Source organism: Anabrus simplex, chromosome 1 (genome assembly GCF_040414725.1).
Source record: "Anabrus simplex isolate iqAnaSimp1 chromosome 1, ASM4041472v1, whole genome shotgun sequence".
In the NCBI taxonomy this organism is placed as follows: domain Eukaryota; kingdom Metazoa; phylum Arthropoda; class Insecta; order Orthoptera; family Tettigoniidae; genus Anabrus; species Anabrus simplex.
Genome location: NC_090265.1, coordinates 483,427,055 through 483,453,965, shown reverse-complemented (window position 1 = coordinate 483,453,965; position 26,911 = coordinate 483,427,055). Strand labels below are relative to the sequence as shown.

At 37.9% G+C, this 26,911-nt stretch overlaps 1 protein-coding gene across 1 annotated transcript in view; it reads right to left on the bottom strand.

Moving 5' to 3' along the window:
• LOC136856984 (myosin-9) overlaps positions 1–26,911 on the bottom strand; it is an 87,668-nt gene that overhangs the window by 7,985 nt on the left and 52,772 nt on the right. The window contains exon 5 of the mRNA XM_067135306.2: positions 4,195–4,322. Coding sequence (XP_066991407.1) covers positions 4,195–4,322 — 128 coding nt within the window. The remainder of the gene's footprint in view (positions 1–4,194; positions 4,323–26,911) is intronic.

Here is a 26,911-nt window from a genome sequence, read left to right as displayed (position 1 = left end):
AACACTTTCATTAATACTCTGATCTTATTATGTGATTTTCACCCTTAGTAATGTGTTAGTTATGTTAGGAAGAGTATACACTTCCTCTGATCATGGAAGAATATTATTCTGTGCTATACACTCTTTGATTCTCTGAACTTCCCCAGCTTCTTAATATACTCAACAGATGGCAGAACTTTCCTAATAACTTCCATGCTGCTTATAAAAATGATCAACGTATGCATAGACAGGAAGGTATCAAGTCGACTAACCTTCTGTATGACCATTACCAGTAATAAAGTGCAGGACAACCTCTTGATAAAGTGGGTGTGTACTTACCCAAACCAGGATTCAGTCACGGCCAATTGTATGTTGCACTATCTCAAGCAAGATCATTTGAAAATGTTAAGATTCAGATACGCCTGAATGGTCGAAGCATATTGAATATTGTATGGAAAGAAATGTTATAAACTACATAATGAATGAATCAGTTATTTTGTACTGATATTAAATGTTCATGAAAGATGTATGTATGTTTAGTCCTCAGCCCGTAGGCTGGTTGGATCCTCAACAGTTCCGCCATCAGCTGTCATAGATGGCCTAGGCATCACTGAAGAGGCATACTAGGGAAATGAGGAGTGAGTTAGTTTCCCGTTGCTTTCCTCACCGAGCCAGAAGTTGATATTACATATCAGTCTGCCAAGCCCACTGAAATGCATGCACCAACTGACCCTATGAGCAATATTTTCACACCATTCATAACAGGGACTGGCTGCAGAAGGAATGGCATTACTAGCATCACTCATACCTCAGTCACTTTCATTTTGTCAAAGCCAAGGATAAAGCTGAGACGAGTTATCTGACCTGTTTATAACGAATGCTGTGGCTCCAAAATGTGGTTGGTAAAAGTAATCCTTTTCCTACAGTCCCAATTAAGTTCATATGATAAAGTTCGAAACATTTGGGTAAACAGAAAGGCGTATTGCTATCTTCATCAAAATTGGGTATGTAACTATACCTGAGTTACTGACAAAAAGTAGAGATCATCTATTATCATTGCTGTCATCCAGTTCAGATCCTGAATTCCAGTTTATCAGGGTTTCTATTTCACCATTGCTCAATGAAAGACACTGTGACGCCATTGTAGGAATAAGCAGGAAAACAAAGTGCACGGGTCACATGTTTGCTACTCTTCAAAACAAGCATTCATATTCTATCCGGCAAGGGTAGTTGTCTGATCTATTAGCAGCATAAGGAACTATAATGCTGTCATTCATGTTTACCAGAAGAGACAGAGATGTATTTCCAGCATGTGAAAATTTATTAGTTAAGAAAACCAAGGCCAGTTGCTGCTTGGGCACCGTGTTCAATGTGTTTAAACTAATATCACTACTCAAAAAGGTAGTGTTTTTTACTATCCACTAAATTTATTAAACTATTATTTACAGTTATTTACTGGTTCACTTGCATCTGAGGTTTCCATTTGACACAGTTTTTTACAATACCAATATAAATTTTCCAGTTAACTCAATCCTCATTTTGCCGCAGTGTGCCAATTTGGGCTCATCAATTGGTAACTAGCACACCTACCATGGATGGCTAGTGCATACTTTGGAGGCCACTGTGTAGGCTACTTAAGAGCCACCGGCAGTGCCAATGCACTGTGAGAGACTTCATCTCTTTTTCAAAAATTAATGTTTGCTAGGCCATCAGATGTTACAGAAATCATAACACACGATCATAACACACAGTCCAGTAGTGCGTCAAACTTCTAATCTCCAACAAAGCCTTCACAGCACGGTGTCGTTCCAGAACAATTAACTTTACAACTAACAACCTGCACTGAGCTCATCGTGGCCATCTGAGTACAACTCCTTGCTGTAATCACTTGTCACAGACTTGCAACCATCTTGTAACTGCATGCATTCACTCACCACGACTCGCTCAAGACTTGTCTCCAGACAGACTAGCATTTACTGGCTCTGATCTTTATACAGGCCAGACTGATCATTCTGGATTGTTAAAACAGTTTCCAGCTTCTTCTAAGCAGCTTTCTTATCATAAACTCCTACAATTCACTGGTGTTATTGTTTTGCTCATCACTGGTGCTCACATTGTTACCACTCCACTGATATTGTTACCCCCTCTCTGGGTCCACTGCAATCTTGACCTGCATCATCACAGTATTATTTTGATAGATTTTTACTCAAATGTAAAGAAGAGAGAAAAATTCTTAGTTCTTTAAATCAGTATTTTAAAACTAATGACATCGTACAATCATATTAAACATCATGGAGTCTAGCTGGTAACTTGAATATTTTCCTAAGCTGGCAATAATTATACACTTCATAGATATGAGGGCTGTAGTAACTTGAATAGCACATAGAGGACTCAGGAAGGATGGCTTTGTGCATCAAGTGTTTTAACATGCACCTGCCCTCTGTCCCAATTACTAAACAAACCAACACAATCTGTTCTCTCCAAGGTGAGTGGAAAGATTATTTCGTGTACATTTCATTTCTAGAGAGAGCAGTTGAACAATAGTAATGACTGCTATTTCTGTTCATGTGATGTGAGGAGGTACAGTTCTAAAAACAAAAAGCAAATAGTGTATCCAGTTGTTCAGGCAGCTATTTTACGTGTACCATATGAAGCTGAACATGGGTGATGAGCAAAGGGTGATAGGCCTGAAAACCTTGAACTAACAGCTTGCCACAAACTTGCAAAACCCTTTTCTGAAGGCCATATTCCAACATGGTACCAAATATATAGGCTACACTTGGTTGTTTCACACTCCTTTTTTCAGTTAATTACAAAAACATACCCCCATATGGACAATTACAGTCACACACATTTATCATATAGATTTTACACACACCACATATAAAGTAGCCAGAAGCAGTTAACCATTAGGAGTTTCAGATTCAACAAATTGATTGCAACTAGAGATATGTGCAATTCTGTTGTTGTTTTGAAATATTGCAACTAAAATTTGTGGAAAATTATTAACAAAGAGAGGCACATCTACATATGACTTTTGAAGTACTTATACAGATTATTCTTGTCTGCATGAATTCTTCTAGCCTGCAGATCTGAAAGACTGACTATGATTTTGAGACTAGCATATTCCTTCAATTCTGGATTGTTAGCTTCTAGTTCCACAGTGCAAGGGATATTACTAAAAGTATTAACAATTCTTGTTTTATCATTTCATTTTACATTAATGAAAATTGAAAATTTGGATTCAGCAAATTTACATTATAAAAAATTACACAATTTACTTTACGCGACGAACGCAAGCCATGCAAGTACGTTATGTATTAATAAAAGTAAGTAACAGTGATGAATAAATGTAGTTCCCCATACAATACATAGTTTAATTTAAAAAATAAAAAGTTATTAATTTGCACATCATAATTACTATCTCCTTTTTGATTCTGGTAATAACTGTCTGGTTCCTTGGCTGAATTGTCAGTGTTAAGGCCTTCAGTTCAAAAGGTCCTGGTTTAATTCCCAGCTGTGTCAGATATTTTAGCCATGTTTGGTTAATTCCCCTAACTTCAGGATTGGAGGTTTGTGTTTGTTGCAATACACACCTCTTTGTATACACACAACACACCATACTACCAACCACCACAGAAACACACACCAGTGAACATATCCCTCATCACAGGATTGGTGTCAGGAAGACAGTTTGGCTGTAAAACAGGGCCAAATTCCACATGTGCAACACAGTTCACATTTGTGACCTTGTGAGCTTGTTGGAAAAGTGATGGAAGAAGAAGAAGAAGAAGAAGAAGATAACATTTCTGCAATTTTTAGAATTATTTAATGAAAATACCAGTTCATGGCCCTAAAGTAAGATACACTAAACAGCTGTGTGGTAGATGGTGAGGCTGAAAAAATAATATTATACATTAATGATGTTTAAGATTTACAAGAAAAGGATGCATGTGGAAAGTGTAGGTATGCACAGTCCTGTTGTTGTTCTTGTTGTTGATGATGTTGTTGTTGATGTTGTTTGCACATTTTATGTTTGGGCTTATCTACTCAGGAGGATGAGGAGAGTTAAACCCATAATATTGCAACTGCATATGTGTAGTACTTCGGAAATAACAAAGTCTTCTTGTTGGTTCCTTTTTTCTTCAAGCTTTCAATGTCTTATTTATAGGATAATACTCATTATTCAGAGTGCGAGAAGTATATGGAACTTACCTGTTGGACTGTAAAATGAATTTCATTTGTCTTGGTGCTTTCAAGTTCTTCCAGTTTCTTTGCAGACTCTGTTTGTTGTACTTCTAATTCTGCTAGACTCAATTCAAGATGCTTTCTAGTTTTTAGTGCTGTAAAGAAAAAGATCTACTGTATAGTTATCTCTGAAGTATATATTTTTTAGTTTTCTTTTATAAAAGTATTGGTTCTGGAAAGGCTGCATTTATGGCACACATTAGTGGTATTTTGGAAAAGTGAGAATAACTTCTCTCTTAAGCTGCGGGAATGTAAAATACAAAGGTGTCTATCATCACAATGACTGCTAAATAGATCACATCTTATTATGTGTGGTGTGTGAGTTGCAGGAATGTTGGGGACAGCACATATATATCCTGTTCATAAGCCAAGGGAATTTACCGTTTAAGATTAAATTTTTCAATTATGATGAAGTGGTTAGTAGGTTCAACCACAGGTTTGAGTAACAAGGATATGACAATACTGATGTGTTGCTACCAAGCAGTGTAGTGTAGTGTTGTTTGATATTATAAAGTGGTAGAATCTTTTTTTAGTTGTGATCTGCAAATGTTTATCATTTCTTAATGATGGGTTTATAATGTCTGTCTGCTTGGCTGAATGATCAGTGTTGAGGCCTTTGATTCACAGTGCCCCAGATGGGATTCCCAGCTATGTTGGGGACTTTAACTGTGTCTGGGTAATTCCTCTGACTTAGAGACTGAGAATTTGTACCTTATTATGGTTTTCACAACATAATCACCACAGAAACATGTGATAATGAAAACATCCGCACATAGTGTTGGCATCAGAAAGTGCATCCAGCCATAAAACAGTGACACAGTTCACACCCGTGACCCCACCAGGGTGTGTGAAAAGTGGTGGAAGGAGAAGAAAAAGATTGATGGGTTTATTATATAGTAACAATTATAATTTTGTGTGGCTACATCTAGCCTAGTACGGCAGACCCTCCAGCAAGGGTGGGTGGCATCTGCCATTTACGGGAAACTGCATGTTAGTTAAAAACGACCTCACCTTGCCTCCTGGTGTGGGTTATTTTAGTCACGTCCTAGTTCGTGAAGCATGGGCAACAGCTGAGTGGCCTAGTAAGTGATTGTTACGCTTAGAGTACGTCGGGCAGAATGTGTATCACTGTTCACCAATTTGTAACAAGTTTGAATACTCAGCTGTGACACTTTAAGATATAACAACAGGCAATCCATTCACAGTGTTGAAAACAACAACAACAACAATGTATGAATGAAAATGACATAATTACAATAGAGTCCTAGACCATTTACAAAAGATTTACATAAGGCAATTAAAAAAAAGATCTTGTGAACTTCCAAGCCTCAGGCTAACAAGGAGAGAGAATACAATTTGAACAGAGTAAAAGGGGAAAGCGTGTAACACGGAAGTTCAGGAGGGAACGAGGCGGGATCACAACACCGGGAGTCGCCCAAGCAACAATGTGGAGTGCCAGAGTTTATTCAAAGTTCACTTACTAAAGTCCAGGCCCACATTTGATGATTCAAGCCTCACCACTCAATGCATCATCTTAGTGCCATTATTTTGTGTTAAAAGATACTGAAGTTAAAATACTCGTATACAACTTAAACTGCCCATGATCACAAAGTTAAAGTTACACCCGCATAATAAAGTCCTTTGGGCAAATAATAAAAATAATAATCATAATAAAACACTCTGTTGCTCACCCAATATTGGAGAGAGAATTAGAGTTTCCCAGCAAACTACTGGGAACTTGTAGGACGACCCTCCAACCTCACTCAATGTCAGTGTTGGACTGAAGACCAAGCGGTCAGGGGAAGAATTTATAGGGTGAGAGAAGGTTCGTGAAGCACACAGGTCTTCAAGAAACAACACATAGTGGCATGGTGGGTGACGTAAGCCAGTGGTAGTTCTGTACATAGCGGCGGTTTGAGCTAGTCGGGCGATATACGAAGCAGCAGCGGGTCAAGTAGATAAGTGCTCGTTACAATTCAATAACATTGTGGCGTGTTGAGAAAGTCCAGCGATGTGCGGGAAAACAGTGGCCATACAAAGTCAAGTAGGTGAGTGCTCGTTACATGATCCTGAGAGTCGAGATACCAGTTGCTATGCAATGGGAGTGGGCATCTCGGACATATTCTGAGTCATGGCCATCCTTGTGCTCAAGCGACTAGGACTATACAATTCACTGCTGGTCCCTAACCTGTTAGAGGAGAGATCCTCACTTGGACTATGTGGGATCCTGTTTCACTGCTTCACTGAATTTTCACCAAGCACGCTCAGAACATTTTAAGGAAGCCTTGAACCTATGGGAGTAATGGAGTCACACTCTCATTTGACAGGAGAGGGACTCTTTGGAAACAAATTGATGAATGAAATGGAATTCGATGGGGAACTATCAATATTAATGGGGCTTATGGAAGAAAGAATGTAGAACTGGCTGAGTCAGCAAAGAGGATGTGTCTGGATGTGTTCGGAGTTAATGACATTGGGGTAAGAGGAGATAACGAGAAAGAGACAGGAGATTATAAAGTGTACTTGACGGGTGTTAAAAAGGGAAGGCCAGAGTCTGGCATAGGACTGTTCATCAGGAATACTATTGCACGCAATATAGTTTCTGTTAGGCAAGTAAATAAGCAAATGATGTGGGTAGATTGGGCAGTTGGAAGAATTTGGATGAGAATTGTCTCAGTGTATTCACCATGTGAGGTTGCAGATGAAGATGAAGTTGACAAGTTTTATGAAGCATTGAGCAACATCGTAGTCAAAGTAAACAGTAAGGATAGGATAGTGCTAATGGGAAATTTCAATGTAAGAGTTGAAAACAGAACTGAAGGATATGAAAGGGTGATTGGTAAATGTGGGGAAGATATGGAAGCTAATAGGAATGGAAAGCATTGGCTGGACTTCTGTGCTAGTATGGGATTAGCAGTGGCAAATACATTCTACAAGCATGAGACTATTCACTGCTACACATGGGAGGGCAGGGCACCAGATCCACAATAGACTATATCACAACCTACTTTGAATTCAGGAAATCTGTTAGGAATGTGTGGGTTTTCAAAGGATTTTTCAATGAAAAAGACCACTATCTGATCTGTAGTGAACTAGGTATCTCTAGACCTAGGATAGAGAAAGTGAAATCTATCTGCAGCTGAATAAGGGTAGAAAATCTCCAAGATGAGGAAATTAAACAGAAGTACATGGATATGATTAGTGAAAAGTTCCAAACAATGGACAGTAAGCAGGTTCAGGATATAGAAAGAGAATGGGGATGGGTGGCATATAGGGATGCTGTAGTAGAAACAGCGAAGGAATGCCTAGGAACAGCTGTGTGTAAAGATGGGAAAAAGTGAACATATTGGTGGAATGATGAAGTGAGATCAGCTTGTAAACATAAAAAGAAGGCATATCAGAAATAGCTCCAAACAGGAAATTATACATATATGAAAGAAACAGAGCAAAACAAATAGTTGTTGAATCCAAAGAGAAGTCGTGGGAAGATTTTGGTAATAACCTAGAAATGCTAGGTCAAGCAGCACAGAAACCTTTCTGGATAGTAATAAAGAATCTTAGGAAGGGAGGGATAAAAAATGAATAGTGTTTTGGGTAATTCAGTTGAACTCATAATAGATCCCAGGGAATCATTGGACAGGTGAAAGGAATAATTTGAAATCTTCTCAACGTAAAAGGAAATCGTCCTGTTGATGTTGCAAACAACCGAGCTCATGGGGAGGAAAACAACAATGTTGATGAAATTACACTTGATGAAGTGGAAAGGATGGTAAATAAACTCCATTGTCATAAAGCAGTAGGAATAGATGAAATTAGACCTAAAATGGTGAAATATAGAGGGAAGGCAGGGATGAAATAGCTTCATAGAGTAATAAGATTAGCATGGACTATTAGTAAGATACCTTCTGATTGGACATAAGCAGTAATTGCACCTATCTATAAGCAAGAGAACAGGAAGGATTCCAACAACTATCGAGGTATCTCATTGATCAGTATACCAGGCAAAGTGTTCACTGGCATCTTGGAATGGAGGGGGCGAGCAGTGGTTTGAGAGGAAGTTGGATGAAAACCAGTGTGGTTTCCGACCACAGAGGGGCCGTCAGGATCAGATTTTCAATATGTGCCAGGTAATTGGAAAATGTTACAAGAGAAATAGACAAGTATGTTTATGTTTCATGGATTTAGAGAATGCATATGACAGTGTACCGAGGGAAAAGATGTTTGACGTACTGGGTGACTATGGGATCAAGGGTAGATTATTAAAATTCATCAAAGGCATTTATGTTGACAATTGGGCTGCAGTGAGAATTGATGGTGGAATGAGTTCTTGGTTCAAGGTAATTATAGGGATTAGACAAGGCTTCAATCTTTCACCTTTGTTGTTCATAGTTTACATGGATCATCTGCTGAAAGCTATAAAATGGCAGGGAGGGATTCAGGTAGGTGGAAATGTAGTAAGCAGTCTGGTCTATGTTGATAACTTGGTGTTAATGGCAGATTGTGCCAGAAGCCTGCAGTCTAATACCTTGGAATTTGAAAATAGGTGCAAGGACTATGGTATGATAATTAGCCTTTCCAAGACTAAATTGATTGAATTGAATGTCAGATTGGGGATACAAAGCTGGAAGAGGTAGATAATTTCAATTATTTAGGATGTGTGTGTGTGAGAGATTGAATCAAGGTGCAGTAAAGCCAATGCAGTGAGCTCACAGTTGCGATCAGCAGTACCGTACTCTGTAAGAAGGAAGTCAGCTCCCAGATGAAACTATCTTTACATAGATCTGTTTTCAGACCAACTTTGCTTTACAGGAGTGAAAGCTGTGTGTACTCAGGATATCTTAATCATATGTTAGAAGTAACAGACATGAAAGTAGCGAGAATAATTGCTGGTACAAACAGATGGGAACAATGGCAATAGGGTACTCGAAATGAGGAAATGAAGGATAAGGTAGGAATGAACTCGATGGATGAAACTGTTTGCATAAGACGGCTTTGGTGGTGGGATCATGTGAAGCAAATGAAAGGATAGGTTATCTAGGAGAATAATGGACTCTCTTATGGAGGATAAGAAAAGTAGAGGTAGGATGGTTAGACTCAGTTTCTAATGATTTAAAGATAAAAGGTATAGAACTAAACGAAGCCACAGAACTAGTAACAAATAGAAGATTTTGGCAGCGTTCAATAAATTCACAGAAGCTTGTAGACTGAACGCTGAAAGGCATAATTGTCTATAATGAAGATGTATATAGGTATGCATGTGGGTGTGGTGTAGGATAGTGATGCGTGTGGTATATGAGTTGCAGGAATTTTAGGGGAGCACAAATTATCCTGTTCCTGAGCCTAGGGAATCAACCACTTAAGATCAAAATCCCTCTTCCTGGCCAGGAATCGAATCAAGGATCAATAGTCAAGACACTGACCATTCAGCCATGGAGATGGACAGTTGATGATGTAAACTGAATATAGTGAATCTTATTATCTTCTTCAAAAGGAGTTCTCTTTCTTTTGTTTACACAACTATTAGCACAGGTCTAGTAAGTTAACTTTGCCCAAAAATGATTAGATCTTATGGATACAATTCCCATTCATGTGTTACCATTTCTGCATTACCAACCTTTAGGTGTAGTAAATCAATTTTATTTACAGTTCTCAAAATGTGTGGTACCTCACTTATATGCTGTGTTTTCTCTCTACCAGTACATAATTAATTACACACATTTACACTCATATGCATTTTGTATAATGTAAGTTAGTGCTGTACCTTAACTATGAGCTGAGTTAATTGAAAGTGTTTTAGACAGTGATTTGGAGGAGAGTGATGGCAATTATGTTAATGCTGATGAAGAGATTCAGAGTTCATCTGATACAAAAAACAGTGAAATCGTACATTAAGCCCTGCATGCGAAAGCAAGACATAGTGGCTAGGTGTGGGTTAGTAATCACTTTACTGGCTCTCCAGGGGTGTCAGGAGAACTGAGAGAAAAATTATTTAGATAATTCTGTACCAGAGTTCTCTGTATTTTTTGATTTTATGGGCCCGTCGTTTTCCCACATTGCATGGGGAAAAAATATTTATGCTATGGAACAATTATTGGACCCAGACAAGAAAGAAAATATGATAGCAAGTGGTTTGACACTAATGAGGATGAAATTGAGGCCTATTTTGCCCTCTGCATTCTGATATTCCAGGTTCATAAGCCTTGCATCCAATTATATTGGAGCAAAGATAAATGTATTGAGATCCCAAAAAGTGTGAAGTGCCTCTACATGTACCTGAATGTTTTGAGATTTACCTAAAAGAATCTTCATTCTGACATCATTATTGTTTAAATACAATTATTTTGAATGTATCACTGACAACTGACCATGAAATCTTTATGGCATTTATTTCATAGTGGTGCACAGTTGTTCGGACCAGGTGGCTTGCTCGAGTTGAGGGCGATTTAAATCTGATTTCTAAGCAAGTGCGTGGGACCATTGAACCTGAAGTAATTGGGTTACTACATGCATAAGATCATTTTAAGCACACTTGATTGGTTTGGCATCAGGGAAATTTGTCAGTCAATCCAAACACACAATATCCCCAATTTCCAGGTAGTAGTCCAAGAATGTAGGTTTATATTGATGGGCACTGGCCTTAAGAAACAAGAACTGTTTTACTGTACAACACTGAATTTCATGGTATGCTGTTAGAGAATGACTAATCTGTACACCTGACTAATTACAGAACCATATGGAGAGATGTATTATCGGCACACTCTTTCTGAATAGATTTACACCCTAGTGCTGAATCGGTCGACCTCGACAATCTTCGAGATTCATACTGGCAACCTTTGAAACACAAACTATGAATCGCTTATGCATCGCTGTGCGACATCTGGCATACACTTTACGTACTAGTAGTTTACACAGCAAAGCCAAACTATAGAATTCGTGCTAGGAACAAGTTTCGTATTGAGAAATGTTATATAATGTGTGTGTGACACAGTTGTTGGCTTAAGATAATAATGGTTCAGAAACTTCATATCGATCGATCATATTCTCGATTCAATTCAGATTTCATTTTCATTCAGTTGGTAGCGCTACCAGAACCGGGAGAGCTCTCTTCTTACTCCTCAGCCCCATACACAAATCTTTCCAGAAAAAGAGTGCCGATAATACAAGAATAGAAATAAGTAATGGCACACATGAATTCTCAACATCCCAGATAGTAAACACTGTGCATGTTTACATATTAGCACTAACAGAGGGACTAGTATTCACTGCAGATAGGTCAACTGTTATCATATCTCATTATTATGTTCATAACCTGGTGAGTAAAATATGAAGGTCTATCATCACAATGAATTGCTAACTGGATCATCACATCTCATTGAAAATAGACAAAGAAATTTCCAGTTTGAGAGGGAGACAGTGACACTAGTAATATATGTATGACTTTGTGCCAAGTGTCCAGTAGGCTCCTTGGTAGAAAAATTGCTCTGAAACTTGAGGTCGAAGGTTCAATCCTTGCTGCGGCAGTATACATGGTTTTTATTTCTTTACTTTAGCAGCTGACTCAGTCTTTTGATTTAACTATTACTTCTTACAAAATTGTAGAAAAACTATTTTAATCCTTCTAGTTAATACTGTATATTTTACATCCAATTAGGACGAAACTTCACACATAAATAGACATATTTCGACCCGGCATTAGGTCATCCTCAGTAAGATATGTATGATGAATTTAAAACATAGGAAATAGGAAAGTTGTTTTTTAAACGCATGATGAAAGTTTAGAAAACTGTGAAATGTTGATCGTTAAAACAATCTTGATCTGGAGGCTTTTTTGTTTCAATGTTTTTGTTGTCCTTTGGTGTGGTTCAACTAGTATCTGTATACTGTTGGCTTAGTTGTGTTCTGACATGGGCTGATATACATAAGCTTTAATGAAGTTGAACCGTCTGATTTTTAGTCTGTAAAATGGGTAATACTGAGACCTATGCGGAGTCCATTTTTAAGGAAAATTTACTGTGTGATGTGGAATGTTGTTGTAGAATATTTTATTTGTAAATCTTTTTAAGGAATGTTTACTGTATGATGTGGAATGTTGTGGTAGAAAATTTTATTCGTATTCCATTTAGCTACCTAACCTGTATGGTGTAAAATATTATTGCAGGATATTTTATTTGCATTCCCTTCATCTACTTAAGTAACCACTAGATTGTTCTGTGATATTGGGTAGGACCTGAGGAACAGGGCGTGTTGGCCCCTGTTGATTCTAGAAATATGTCCTTACTAATTCTGGAAGATGGAAAGTTCGCGATTAGTGTCTGGATATGTTCTGGAACATAGTCAAAACATCGCAACTGGATAAAGGGTTATAATTGGCGGATCTGGGTGGTGATAGGCTAACTCCTGTGCTGTGATTGGTCACTCAGTAATCACACCAAGGCCAGACTTCCCTTTTTAAGTGAGCGAGGCAGGATTTCGTGGCCTTTCGTTCTCTCGTCAGTTCTGTGATAAGACGCACGTTGGCAACTCCTCGCTCCCGAGATGGGCTACCTTAGGATAAGCACTCTTGATTCCAGTTCCGCTTTATTTACATTTAATATTCGCTTGTATTTTCACATAAGAGATTGCCCTTCTCGCCGAGACACGCCACTCAATTTCTCAAATGTCTTAGAAAGCACGTTAACTTTTATTTAATATTGTTTGATACCTTGTGTTTCCTTTTATCTTGAAATGTGTATTGTAGAACTTGAATTATGCTAAGATGTATTTAGTTAACGTCTCGACCTAATAGCAAAGCTCTTGGCAAGTACATCTAATTTATATTTTGTAAATTGTGTAAATGGATGGTGTGGATAGATGAATTTTGTTCAGAATTTACCTTGTAATGTTTATTCTCGAAAATAATATCTTGAATCAAAGATCACCGTTGATTTTTCTGGAAACCCGCAACCTTTGTATCTCTATGGCCCTGGTAGGTTTGTCCAGACCCGTTCCACATTCCTTATGATAGTCGTCAAGTTGCCCAACCTGATATTTATTTGTGCGTATTGGCGTAGTCCATCCCATGTTTGTTGTGTGTTAAGGTTTTTATGTACCGTGTAATTTGATTTATTTTCCTCTTTACTTAGCTGTGTATCGTGTAACTGCTGAAAGCCGGTTACATATAACCTTAGAACACAACATACATGGAATGGACTACGCCAATACGCACAAATAAATATCAGCTTGGGCAACTTGATGACTATCATAAGGAACGTGGAACGGGTCTGAGCAAACCTACCAGGGCCATAGAGATACGAAGGTTGCGGGTTTCCAGAAAAATCAACAGTGACCTTTGATTCAAGATATTATTTTCGAGAATAAACATTACAAGGTAAATTCCGAACAAAATTCATCTATCCACACCATCCATTTACACAATTTACGAAATATAAATTAGATGTACTTGACAAGAGCTTTGCTGTTAGGTCAAGACGTTAACTAAATACATCTTAGCATAATTCAAGTTCTACAATACACAGTTTATATATCTCAGAATTTGTGTATTTATTGCTAGCATTTACTGTGTGAGAGTTAAATGATATTCTTTCATTAGTGTTGCCGGTTTTGAAAGCAATTTTTAGGTTCTGTTTTCTTAGGACATTGGTGATTATGTGTATTTTATTATTGCTATATGTGAATGTGGCATATTTTTCTTTAGTTTTTGACTCTTTCATTAAAGTAGTTGTGGGCTTCTTACTATATTTATTGATTAGCTTATTATTATAAATTATGTGCTGAATCCATTGTTCAAAGCTATTTCACAGAGGGTCCTCATTTCTTTTTTCAACTTTTTCTTTGAGAGCGGGATTTTTAAAGCTCTTTCTAACATGCCATTGTAGGCAGCTTTTTTTGTGAGCTTCAGGATGTATTGAATTTTGTTTAATGGTGTTAGCAGTGTAAGTTGGTTTCCGGTAAATGTTAAATGCCAGGTGATTATTTTGATGACGTGATAGTGTTATGTCTAAATAATTAAGCGAGTTATTGTTTTCCATTTCCATAGTGAATTGGATCTAAACTGTTGAGTATTAAAGTAAGTCTTAGCAAGGACAACCTTGAAATTTTGAGTAGTGGATCCAAACATAACTGGCCCACCACCTCCAAATGTGATAGTTTAATTTCCACTTTAGTAGTAACATAAATGCAGTGAACAAATTACCCTTAGATAGACAGGAAGAGATAAAATACATTATAGAAAACAAACTTTTATCTTATCATAAACAAGTATTTAAACCTGAGGAGAGTATTGGTGAAGACAGCTGAGAGAGTATGTGGAAGGCAGAGTCAAATAAGAAAATCCAAAGGAACAGCATGGTGCAATGAGGATGCAAAAGCTGCTGTCAAAGCTAGAAACGGTGCACGAAGAGCTTTGTGCCATGCCAGAGTGCAAGGAAATCCAAGTAAAATTAAGGATAAACTATTATTTTACATAGAAAAAAGATTACAGGTCAAAAGAATAGTTGGCATTGAGAAACAGAAATGCAAAGAAGATCTTGCCAGTAGAATGAGGCAAGACAAACACAAGAAGCTCTGTATAGCATTGTTAAGAACAAAAGAAATGATAATATTACTATCTATTTGCTATTTGTTTTATGTCGCACCGTCACAGATAGGTCTTATGGTGACGATGGGATAGGAAAGGCCTAGGAATGGGAAGGAAGTGGCCGGGGCCTTAATTAAGGTACAGCCCCAGCATTTGCCTGGTGTGAAAATGGGAAACCACAGAAAACTATCTTCAGGGCTGCCGACAATGGAGTTCAAACCCACTATCTCTCAGATGCAAGCTCACAGCTGCGTGCTCCTAGTCACATGGCCAACTCGCCCAGTGAATATTACTATCAAAACAGTAGAATTTCCAAACAGAGAGGTAACTAGAAATGAAAATGAAATATTACAGGAGTTCAGTAGATATTTCAATCACTTACTGAACTGTACTGACAACACACAAGATGACCCTCTAAACCCTGTTGTAGTTTGAGTCATCAGTCCATAGACTGATTTGATGCAGCCCTCCATGCCACCCTATCCTGTTCTAACCTTTTCATTTCTACGTAACTATTGCATCCTACATCTGCTCTAATCTGCTTGTCATATTCATACCTTGGTCTACCCCTACCGTTCTTACCACCTACACTTCCTTCAAAACCCAACTGAACAAGTCCTGGGTGTCTTAAGATGTGTCCTATCATTCTATCTCTTCTTCTCGTCAAATTCAGCCAAATCAATCTCCTCTCACCAATTCGATTCAGTATCTCTTCATTCGTGATTCGATCTATCCATCTCACCTTCAGCATTCTTCTGTAACACCACATTTCAAAAGCTTCTATTCTCTTTCTTTCTGAGCCAGTTATCGTCCATGTTTCACTTCCATACAATGCCACGCTCCACACGAAAGTCTTCAAAAACATCTTTCTAATTCCGATATCAATGTTTGAAGTGAGCAAATTTCTTTTCTTAAGAAAGCTCTTCCTTGCTTGTGCTAGTCTGCATTTTATGTCCTCCTTACTTCTGCCATCGTTAGTTATTTTAATACCCAAGTAACAATATTCATCCACTTCCTTTAAGATTTCATTTCCTAATCTAAAGTCAGGATTGATTCACGTGTTCCTACGTTTCTTCTGAAGCCAAATTGATCTTCTCCCAACTCAGCTTCAACTTGTTTTTCCATTCTTCTGTAAATAATACGTGTTAAAATTTTCATCTTGTACTCCTTACCCAAGACTTCATCCATACCATTCAGCAACTTCTCGAGATCTTCTGCAGTCTCAGATAAAATAACAATATCATCGGCAAATCTCAAGGTTTTGATTTCCTCTCCTTGGACTGTGATTCCAAATTTCTCTTTGATTTCCTTTACTGCCTGTTCTATATAAACATTGAAAAGGAGAGGAGACAAACTGCAGCCTTGCCTTTCTGGATTGCTGCTTCTTTTTCAAAGCCCTCGATTCTTATCACTGCAGACTGATTTTTATACAGATTGTAGATAATTCTTCGTTGTCGGTATCTGATCCCTATCATCTTCAGAATCATAAATAGCTTGGTCCAATCAACATTATCGAATGCCTTTTCTAGATCTACGAATGCCATGTACGTGGGCTTGTCCTTCTTGATTCGATCCTCTAAAATCAGACGTAAAGTCAGGATTGCTTCACGTGTTCCTACGTTTCTTCTGAAGCCAAATTGATATTCTCCCAACTCAGCTTCAACTTGTTTTTCTATTCTTCTGTAAATAATACATGTTAAAATTTTGCAGGCATGAGATACTAAACTAATGGTGCGGTAGTTTTCACACCTGTCAGCACCGGCTTTCTTGGGAATAGGTATAACAACATTCTACCGAAAATCGGATGGGACTTCTCCTGTCTCATACATCTTGCACACTAAATGAAATAACCTTGCCATGCTGGTTTCTCCTAAGGCAGTCAGTAATTCAGAGGGAATGTCATCAATTCCAGGTGCCTTGTTCCTATTTAGGTCACTCACAGCTCTGTCAAACTCTGACCTCAAAATTGGGTCTCCCATTTCATCAGCATCAACAACCTCTTCATGTTAAATTATAATGTAGAAAGTTTGAACTGGCTGGAAGTGGAAACAGCAATATGTAAAATGGAACACAACAAGTCTGTAGGATTGGATGAGTTCAGTGTGGACGTGATCAAAGCACTTGGAGAACCTGGAATACAATGGTTGTAGAGAGTACTAAATAAAATTTGGGAAGAAAATCGAATCCCCAGTGACTGGAGGCAAGGAGTGATTATTCCACTGTTTAAGAAAGGTGACCGAAAGAAGTATAACAACTATATCTCATGCATTAAAAATATATGAGACCATCCTGGAGAGAAAAATCAGAAAATTTGTTGAACCTAAACTTGAGGAAGAACAACATGGATTTTGAGTGAACAGATCAATGCTAGACCTCATTTTTCAACAAGAATGCTCTTTGAAAAATACTGGGATAAGAATAGAATGGTTATAGTTGTATTCTTGGATATTGAGAAAACATATGATCATGTACCACGTAAGCACATATTGGAATGTCTGAGACGTAAAGAAGTGCCAAATGAGATTATAACTTGAGTAAACAACTATAGCGAGAGACAAAGAGCTGTGTGCAAATCCAAGGAGGCAGGTCTAACTGTTTTGAAACCAAGAGCAGAGTCCAACAAGGAAGTTGTCTATCACCACTTCTCTTCATTACTATAATGGATGAGGTTATAAAAGCAGTGAAAATGAAGGATTAGACAACAAATGCACTTGTATCCGATGTTATGCTATGGGGTGAGACAGAAGCAGAAGTTCAAGTTAAACTAGATCTTTGGCAAGATGAATTTGAAAGAATGGGAATGATCATCAGCCGAACTAAAATCGTTGGTTTAGTGATGAGGCGAAATCCTGAAGCAGTCCACGTGCGAGTGCAAAATGAAGAAGTAGACATTATCAATAACTTCAAATACTTATGGAGCTTCGTTTCTTCTGACAATACCATGAACCAAGGAATAGGCAATAGAATACAAGCTGCATCAAAATTCGACCATTCCATTCGTCATTACTTTGGATGACTCATTTCCCCAAGCCTGCAAACTCACGCTGTACAAAATATATGTTGTACCAATTCTAACATATGGATGGAAGCAGGAACATTGACTAGATCTGCACAAAGTCGCCTACAGGCCACTGAAATGACAAAAGACAAGGAGAGACAAAATAAGGAATGAAAGTATTCAGCAACAAGTTAGACTGGACAAGAGCCTGTTGGAAACCTTAGAATGAAGCAGATTATGATGGTATGGACATATGAGTAGGATGACTCCAATTAAGACCCCTGCATCCTCAGGAAAGACTGAAAAAACGATGGACGGATCCTCTGTAGGTCTCCGCCCTGCTGATGTAGTAGACAAGTGAAATGGAGGGTGAAGTGCAAACCGGCACATCCCAATGATACAAGACCCAGATGGCTACAGTAAACAGCATGAAAAGAATGTTGTTGGTAAGAGGCCCAGAGGGAGGCCTCGTGATAGTTGGGAAAAGCAAATTTTCAAAGACCTTGCCAAAAGTGATGTAAATTAGCAGAAAAAGGTACAATATCAGCTGTGAATGGATAGGACGAACTGGAAGAGGCTCGTAAACACCTGCACCCAGCTTGCTGGAGCGGAAAATCGATGATGATGGTGTGTTACATTTCTATGTTGCGCCAACTCAGACAGGTCTTATGGTGACTACTCATGTTATTTTCCTGTGCCAAGGGAGAGGTAAGGCTTAAAAGTTGCCCATGAGTTGTTCCTACATTGTTATTAGGATAGCCATTAGATGGCAACTACATTGCCTGTAATGGTACTAAAATTATTTAAGGAGGAAGTGGGATTTGAACTTGTGTCCTTCTTTGTGAAAGGCATGTGCTTCAAATGCCTGAGTTACAGAGACAAGTTTGTACAAAGATGATATTCCTCTCTCATGTACCTAGCCCAGCCTAATATTAACCCCCAAGGCATATCGTACACATTCTTATTGCAGTTTTACAGTGTGTATACCAAAAATGCTTGTAGTGTTAGTGTGGATTCACCCCATGAACTTTCACATGATGACTAACACCTGAACATTTGTGATTACAAGAAATGGGCCATAACTTATTTTTAGTACTGTACATTATGCAACACCAGACCAAGACTGCCACTTATTGTAGTTTTAAAGGTGTATAATTTCTCTTACTTATGGTATAAAATAATAAACCATGCATGGTCTGAAAGAGTAACTGTACGAGTTTTCATAACACACACTACAAGGACTCAGTGTGAGAACCTTTAAGCGATACGGTACATATCCAACTGTTGGTTGAGCTCTTCTCACACTAAAGGCAGCCTTACCGAGCTCGATAGCTGCAGTCGCTTAAGTGCGGCCAGTATCCAGTAATCGGGAGATAGTGGGTTCGAGCCCCACTGTCGGCAGCCCTGAAGATGGTTTTCCGTGGTTTCCCATTTTCAGACCAGGCAAATGCCGGGGCTGTACCTTAATTAAGGCCACGGCCGCCTCCTTCCAGTTCCTAGGCCTATCCTATCCCATCGTCGCCATAAGACCTATCTGTGTCGGTGCGACGTAAAGCAAATAGCAAAAAAAAAAACTAAAGGCAGCCTGTCTGATGTAATGGACTCCACCACAGCAGTGACTCCGCATCTCAATTCAGATGGTGGCACACATAGTGCATGTGATTCTTAACATACCTCCACAAAAGAAAAAAAATCACATAAAGGTCGGGGCTCTTTGCAGGCCATTGACGGAAGTTTTATCTTCTGGGTGATGGTGGTTGATGATCGTACTTATTTTCACACAGGTATCCCACCATATGGAACTGTTTGTACTATTGTTGAATGTTTTTAGATGGAGGATCACATCCATATTGGTGCCAAAACTCACGCTGAACTGTAACTGCCGAATAGCACTTCATAAACTGCAATACATAGACGTCTAAGCACTCAGGAGTCACCATCTATAACCGATATGCTACATATGGCGTTGTCAAGCAACAGGGTGAGGAAACAACAATTTGCTGTATAGAATACAAACTTCCAGATTTCTCTTTCATACAGTTGAGAAGACAGATGGCTACAGGTGGTTACATAGCCATATATGCACGGTATATATCTGTAAACAGCACACAAAGCCACCATTTCCCTGGTCCAAGTTTGATGTTATTTGCACCATACTAACTGTGTAATGCTGCGAGATATCAAGTGTGCCTCTGGGTATGCAGTCCTAGTAGAGTCAAGTGTTAGTAAACAGTAAACCTGGAATCTTCGTCTCCACAGCTATCATAAAGTCCACGCAAGACCCTCTTTTGTGCTCTGACTGCATTGTCTGGCATTTATGCCAGTTAATAATCATATAGCCAGCCCCACGGTGTAGGGGTAGTATGCCCACCTCTTAGCCGGAGGCCCCGGGTTCGATTCCCGGCCAGGTCAGGGATTTTTACCTGCATCTGAGGGCTGGTTCGAGGTCCACTCATCCTATGTGATTACAATTGAGGAGCTATCTGATGGTAAGATAACGGCCCCGGTCTAGAAAGCCAAGAATAACAGCCGAGGGGATTCGTCATGCTGACCACACGATACCTTGTAATCTGTAGGCCTTCGGGCTGAGCAGCGGTCGCTTGGTAGGCCATGGCCCTTCGGGGCTGTTGCGCCGTGGGGTGTTTAAATAATTGTATTACATTGTCTTGGGAACCCATTGTTGAGGGATCAACTAATTATTAACCCTGTTGAATAAATAAAAAAATAAAAAAACATTAAAAGCAGATATTAATTTACAATAGCCAGAGTAAAAATGTGTAAAGGACGAGGTAGTAAAAATAAGTAAATAACCAATGATACATCAGCCAAACATTATAAAGCTGTTAAGAAGATATTTAAGACCATTTGCAAGTTAATAAGAGCATCCTTACCAGCACTTTTCATGGATTATTTCATACTGTAGGAAGAGTCACCAATCAAGAAATTTTCTTAACCTTGTCGTGAACAGGCTGATGGGTGAAATTCTTATTTAGAAGCTTCTTATAAAATTTTATTCCATCAGACTCAGTATGTCTCAAGTTAATAGTTTTACTTTTGTGATCAATAAATATATTACTTCTTGTTTGGATTTGGTATTTGTGATTGTCATGATTCTTTCTGAAGTGATTAATATTTTGTTTCACATGTTGAATGCATTGCACAATATATATAGTTGGTATTGGGAGTATTCTTAGTCGCTTAAATAATGATCTACAATGGTCTAATCTATTACATCTCAATATAATTCTAATAGTTTGTTTCTGTATTAAAAAATAATGTCAAGATTTGATATGCAGCAGCTCCAGAGAACAATACCATAAGAGATGATGGAATGAAAGTATCCAAAGTATGCCGATTCCAACAGAGTCGATATGTCTCAAGTTAATAGTTTTACTTTTGTGGTCAATAAATATATTACTTCTTGTTTGGATTTGGTATTTGTGATTGTCATGATTCTTTCTGAAGCACAACAAAGAGAACTCGGAGATTTCTCTGTTATTAAAATTATATTCTCGTCTTAAGTTTTTAATTTACATGGACACCTAAAAATTGTGTATACAATGTTTCTTTTCAATTGCATTTAATGCAAGGGTATAATTTCTTGTAGTTTTACTGGCCACCACAAAAACTCACAGTGTAGAATATATCCCTCCACGTAGGGTTAACATCAGGAAGGCTACCCAGCTGTTAAACTCAAGATTAATCCACATTATCATCTACCCTAGATGAATGAGAGAAGGCCAGGAAAGAAGCCTTGAATTCCATGACTTGAGTCTTATTTTAAGTTCACTATTAATTTGTTTTTTACTGAACCATGTTCCTAATCTAGACTCAATTCTGAGTGTCAAGCAGCAGGAAATAACCTGACTCCCAGCAAAGGCCAAACGATTTCAGATGGATGAGTCTTTCTAGGTGGGTAAATGGGGCCCTCAGTAGAGGAAATGTTACTGAATTCTTATTACAAGTAGCATCTGTAGTCCAGGAGAGTAGCTACAAAAGGTGAAGAGTGGCCTGATGTCCTGTGGGTTTGTGCAAGGCCTTGGAACAGTGGTGATGCATACCAAGATGGTCACTAGGCCGCATTAAAAATGAAGACGTTTGGAACACCTTGGGAGTCACCCTGATAACATCCAAACTGAGGGAAGCAAGACTGCGGTGGTATGGACGTGTGACCAGAGCGAATGATGAATCCATCATTGGAAAGACACTGGCTTGGAACCCAGCTGGACTGCATCCTCAGGAAAGACTGGAAAAACGATGGATGGATCCTCTGTAGGTCTCCACCCTGCTGATGCAGTGGGTGAGTGAAATGGAGGGTGAAGTGCAGACCGCCACATCCCAGATCATAAATGGGAATAGTGCCAGGAAGAAGGCGAAGAAGACATTTTTAATCTGGTAGGACCGTGTATTTGTTGTAATTTCTGTAGTTGTAGGGTCAAAATCATTAAAAATGATTTAGTTCTTTCCGGGTTGAATCTTGTTGTTGTCTTCTGTACATTCTGTACAGTTTGCTGACATTTCGAATACAATCAGATTGCTGCCTGGGAGACTGATTACCTCAGATTGAGTAGGGGTATTTCATGTTAAAAATTGAATAACTGGAAAGGAGGTTCAACCTATTCAATACTCAAAAGAAAGAAACGTAGCAATCACGTTTCTATTTGAATGGGACCGGTTTCGACCTTAGTCTAGGTCATCATCAGCCATAAAAAACATGTAAAATGTTTAAGAATGTTGTAGGTCAGTTTTTCACTCTGTTAGGCACAAAGACACGATATCACATTATGTTCTGCACAAAGTCACAACATTAACAATCAACTTGCGAAGATCAAAAAGGCTTGAATTCGCAGACGAACAGATCTGTAGAAGAAAGCCGCCAGCTCCCGGTGACTACGCGACACACTCAAGGTCACGGCTGCGGCCAAACACCAAAGTAGAGTGGGGAACGTTTCGAAGGTCCAGAACCTGTCACGGCTGCGGGAAGCCAAGTACGTATATAAAAATATACGATGCCAATTAGTATAACCGAATGAGCACCCGTACTCCAGCTAAGATCTTGGTAAACAGTTGACTTGAAAAAACAATTGTAGAGAAAAGAAAAAAATGTAGTAAAAAGCGCAATATCGGAAAACAAATGAAAACTTATATGCACAGTGCGCTATTTAAAAAAAAAAAAAAAAAAAAAAAAAAAAAAAAAAAAAAAAAAAAAAAAAAAAAAAAAATTTAGGTTATGATTGAAGTAGTCGAAGTTGGCGCAAGACAAAAATTTTTGAAAGAGGAGAATAAATTAAACGAGGAAGAGTGATAGTGAAATAAGAGAAAGAATAAAAGAAATTGAGGTTAGATGGTAACGAGGAAAGATAGGGAAATGAAGGAGGGGTAGTTTAAGGTGGGTTAGGAGGGTGGGTTATCGGAGGTAGAAAATGTGGGTGGGAACTATGTAAGACATGGAAAATAGAATTGGGGTTTTGGAATTTGGAATTTTTGAGAAGAAGAATTAGGAAGTCAAAAAGGATATTGGGTTTTTCAGAAATGTCGTTTAAATTGAAATTAGGGTTGAAGTACTGGTCAAGGTGGATAAAGCAATTTTCAGTAATGTTTAAGAGGGGGCCTTTGTTAATGATTTTAAGTATGTTTATGTCATTGTCAATACTGGTGAAACTATGTTTGGAGTCTTGTATGTGCTGTCCTATGGCAGAGAATCTGTTGTATTTAATGGCGTTGACATGTTCAGAGTACCTGATATTGAAGTTGCGGCCAGTTTGTCCGACGTAGGAGGAACTGCAGTTGTTGCATTTAAATCTGTATACACCAGAATTAGAAAAGGCATTAGACTTATTTAGAGATTTAGAGTTGTGTAAGATATCAAGACTTCTATTGTTAGTTCTAAAAGAAATTTTCATATTATGTTTTTTAAAGATATTAGTTATTTTATAAGCATCCTGAGTAAAAGTGAAGGTGGAAAAAGCAGTTGGTTTTATTGTGTCTTTAGATAAAGTGGTTTTTGGACGGTGTTTGAATTTGTTGATGATGCGGTTAATGAAGGAGTTGTTAAAGCCATTAAATTTAGCAATGTTGCGGATGGTGTTTAATTCATTATTTAAATCTTTTTTGGACATAGGGGTGTTGAAGGCACGAAAAATTAAGCTGTTATAAGTAGCACGTTTATGAGCTTGGGGGTGCGAAGAATCTTGTCTTATTGTAGTTGCTGTTTGGGTTGGTTTTCTGAAAATTTTGTAAGATAAAGAAGAAGGATGTCTAGTAATAGTTAGGTCTAGAAAATTAAGAGTTTGGTTGTGTTCTGATTCGAGGGTGAATTTAATGTTAGAGTCTAAGTTGTTGAGATGAAGAAGTGTAGAGGCTGCGTTGGTTGATTCCTCATTTAATATTACCAATGTGTCGTCGACATATCTCGCCCAAAAGAGGATGTTGGAGAAATTATTATTATTATTAATTCTTGTGTTTTCTAAGAAGTCGAGGTAAATTTCAGCAAGAATGCCAGAAGCAGGTGAGCCCATAGCCAAGCCATCTTGTTGATAAATGGTGTTGTCAAAGGTAAAATAATTATTGTTGAGAACTAATTTTAAAATAGACATGAAGTCTTGAATTTCAAGTTTACTTAGGTTACTGAATTTGTTTAGGTTGTTGTTTATAATGGGGAATAATTTTGGAATTGGAATACTAGGGTACATGTTGACAATGTCAAAAGAATGGAGAGAAAAATTTGGTTGGATTTCAAAATTTTTTAATTTGTTGATTAGATCAGAAGTGTTTTTGATAGATTTGTTGGATAAAAATCGATAATTTTTTAGTAAAAATGTTTGGATGAATTTAGAAGTGTTGTATAGGGGACTGGGTCTGTAATTGATAATTGGACGGATAGGAATGTTAGTTTTGTGAATTTTAGGGAGGGCTTTGGCAGTGGGTAGTCCAGGGTTCATGTTTATTAGTTTAGTTTTTTCTTGATCTGTGAGGAGAAAGGAAACGTTTTTTAAAGTATGTTTGAGTAGGCGTTGGATTTTTGTGGTTGGGTCTTTTTTTATTATAGAAAAAGAAGGGTCACTGAAAAAGTTTTTGGTTTTATCTAAGTAGTCAGTTTTATCCATTATGACAGTAGTGTTGCCTTTATCAGATTTGGTGATAATGAGATTATTGTCATTGATTTTCTTTTTAAGATCTGAAATGGTTTTATTATCTTTAATTAAATTATTATTATTATTATTAATAAGAGAAGTGTTTTTGTTATTGTTAATGAAGATTTTTTCAAGTTTCCTTTTTACTTCATATCTGATTTCATCTTGTTCATCTGTTGGCATTTTGTTAATGGCTATTTCAGATTCAATAATTAAATTGGTGGCTACATTGAAAGTGTTAAGATTGGGCCAATTGTGTTTGAAGCCCTTCGAAAGGATTGAGTTTTCATCATCACTCAGAGTTGTTTTAGATAGATTTACGATGGGAGGATGGAATTGTTCAATAGTTTTGGAGGGTGTGTTACGGTTCTTAAACTGGAATTTATGTGAAGAAGAGTTGTTCTTGAGAATTTTGAGTTTTTTCTCAAGGGTTTGTTGTTTGATTGACAGTACATGAAATAATTTATCGTCTACTTGAGTTAGGAAGAGGTTCCATTGTGCACTCGGGAGAAGATTAGAAATTTCTAGATGTGTTTCGTATAATCTGTTGTTTAAAAATGATTTTTTCTTGTATAAGAAACGAATTTCGTTTTTTAGCCAAATTTTGTTGGTTATTTTTTGGGTTTTTAACATGTGAGGAGAAGAAATGTTTTTTCTGGTACAACTTTGGAGAAATTTGGGGGTAAGATTGTAGGATATGCATTGTTTCAGGAAGTCGATGTCTTTTCCTAATTTAGCGATCTTGATCTTAAGGCCCATGTAAGAGAAGGCTTTTTGTTTAGCTTGGTTAGCTTGTGCATTTAAAGATAAAAATTTCATTGTTCCGTATTGAAATTATTGATGTTAAAAATTGAATAACTGGAAAGGAGGTTCAACCTATTCAATACTCAAAAGAAAGAAACGTAGCAATCACGTTTCTATTTGAATGGGACCGGTTTCGACCTTAGTCTAGGTCATCATCAGCCATAAAAAACATGTAAAATGTTTAAGAATGTTGTAGGTCAGTTTTTCACTCTGTTAGGCACAAAGACACGATATCACATTATGTTCTGCACAAAGTCACAACATTAACAATCAACTTGCGAAGATCAAAAAGGCTTGAATTCGCAGACGAACAGATCTGTAGAAGAAAGCCGCCAGCTCCCGGTGACTACGCGACACACTCAAGGTCACGGCTGCGGCCAAACACCAAAGTAGAGTGGGGAACGTTTCGAAGGTCCAGAACCTGTCACGGCTGCGGGAAGCCAAGTACGTATATAAAAATATACGATGCCAATTAGTATAACCGAATGAGCACCCGTACTCCAGCTAAGATCTTGGTAAACAGTTGACTTGAAAAAATAATTGTAGAGAAAAGAAAAAAATGTAGTAAAAAGCGCAATATCGGAAAACAAATGAAAACTTATATGCACAACATCCTCTTTTGGGCGAGATATGTCGACGACACATTGGTAATATTAAATGAGGAATCAACCAACGCAGCCTCTACACTTCTTCATCTCAACAACTTAGACTCTAACATTAAATTCACCCTCGAATCAGAACACAACCAAACTCTTAATTTTCTAGACCTAACTATTACTAGACATCCTTCTTCTTTATCTTACAAAATTTTCAGAAAACCAACCCAAACAGCAACTACAATAAGACAAGATTCTTCGCACCCCCAAGCTCATAAACGTGCTACTTATAACAGCTTAATTTTTCGTGCCTTCAACACCCCTATGTCCAAAAAAGATTTAAATAATGAATTAAACACCATCCGCAACATTGCTAAATTTAATGGCTTTAACAACTCCTTCATTAACCGCATCATCAACAAATTCAAACACCGTCCAAAAACCACTTTATCTAAAGACACAATAAAACCAACTGCTTTTTCCACCTTCACTTTTACTCAGGATGCTTATAAAATAACTAATATCTTTAAAAAACATAATATGAAAATTTCTTTTAGAACTAACAATAGAAGTCTTG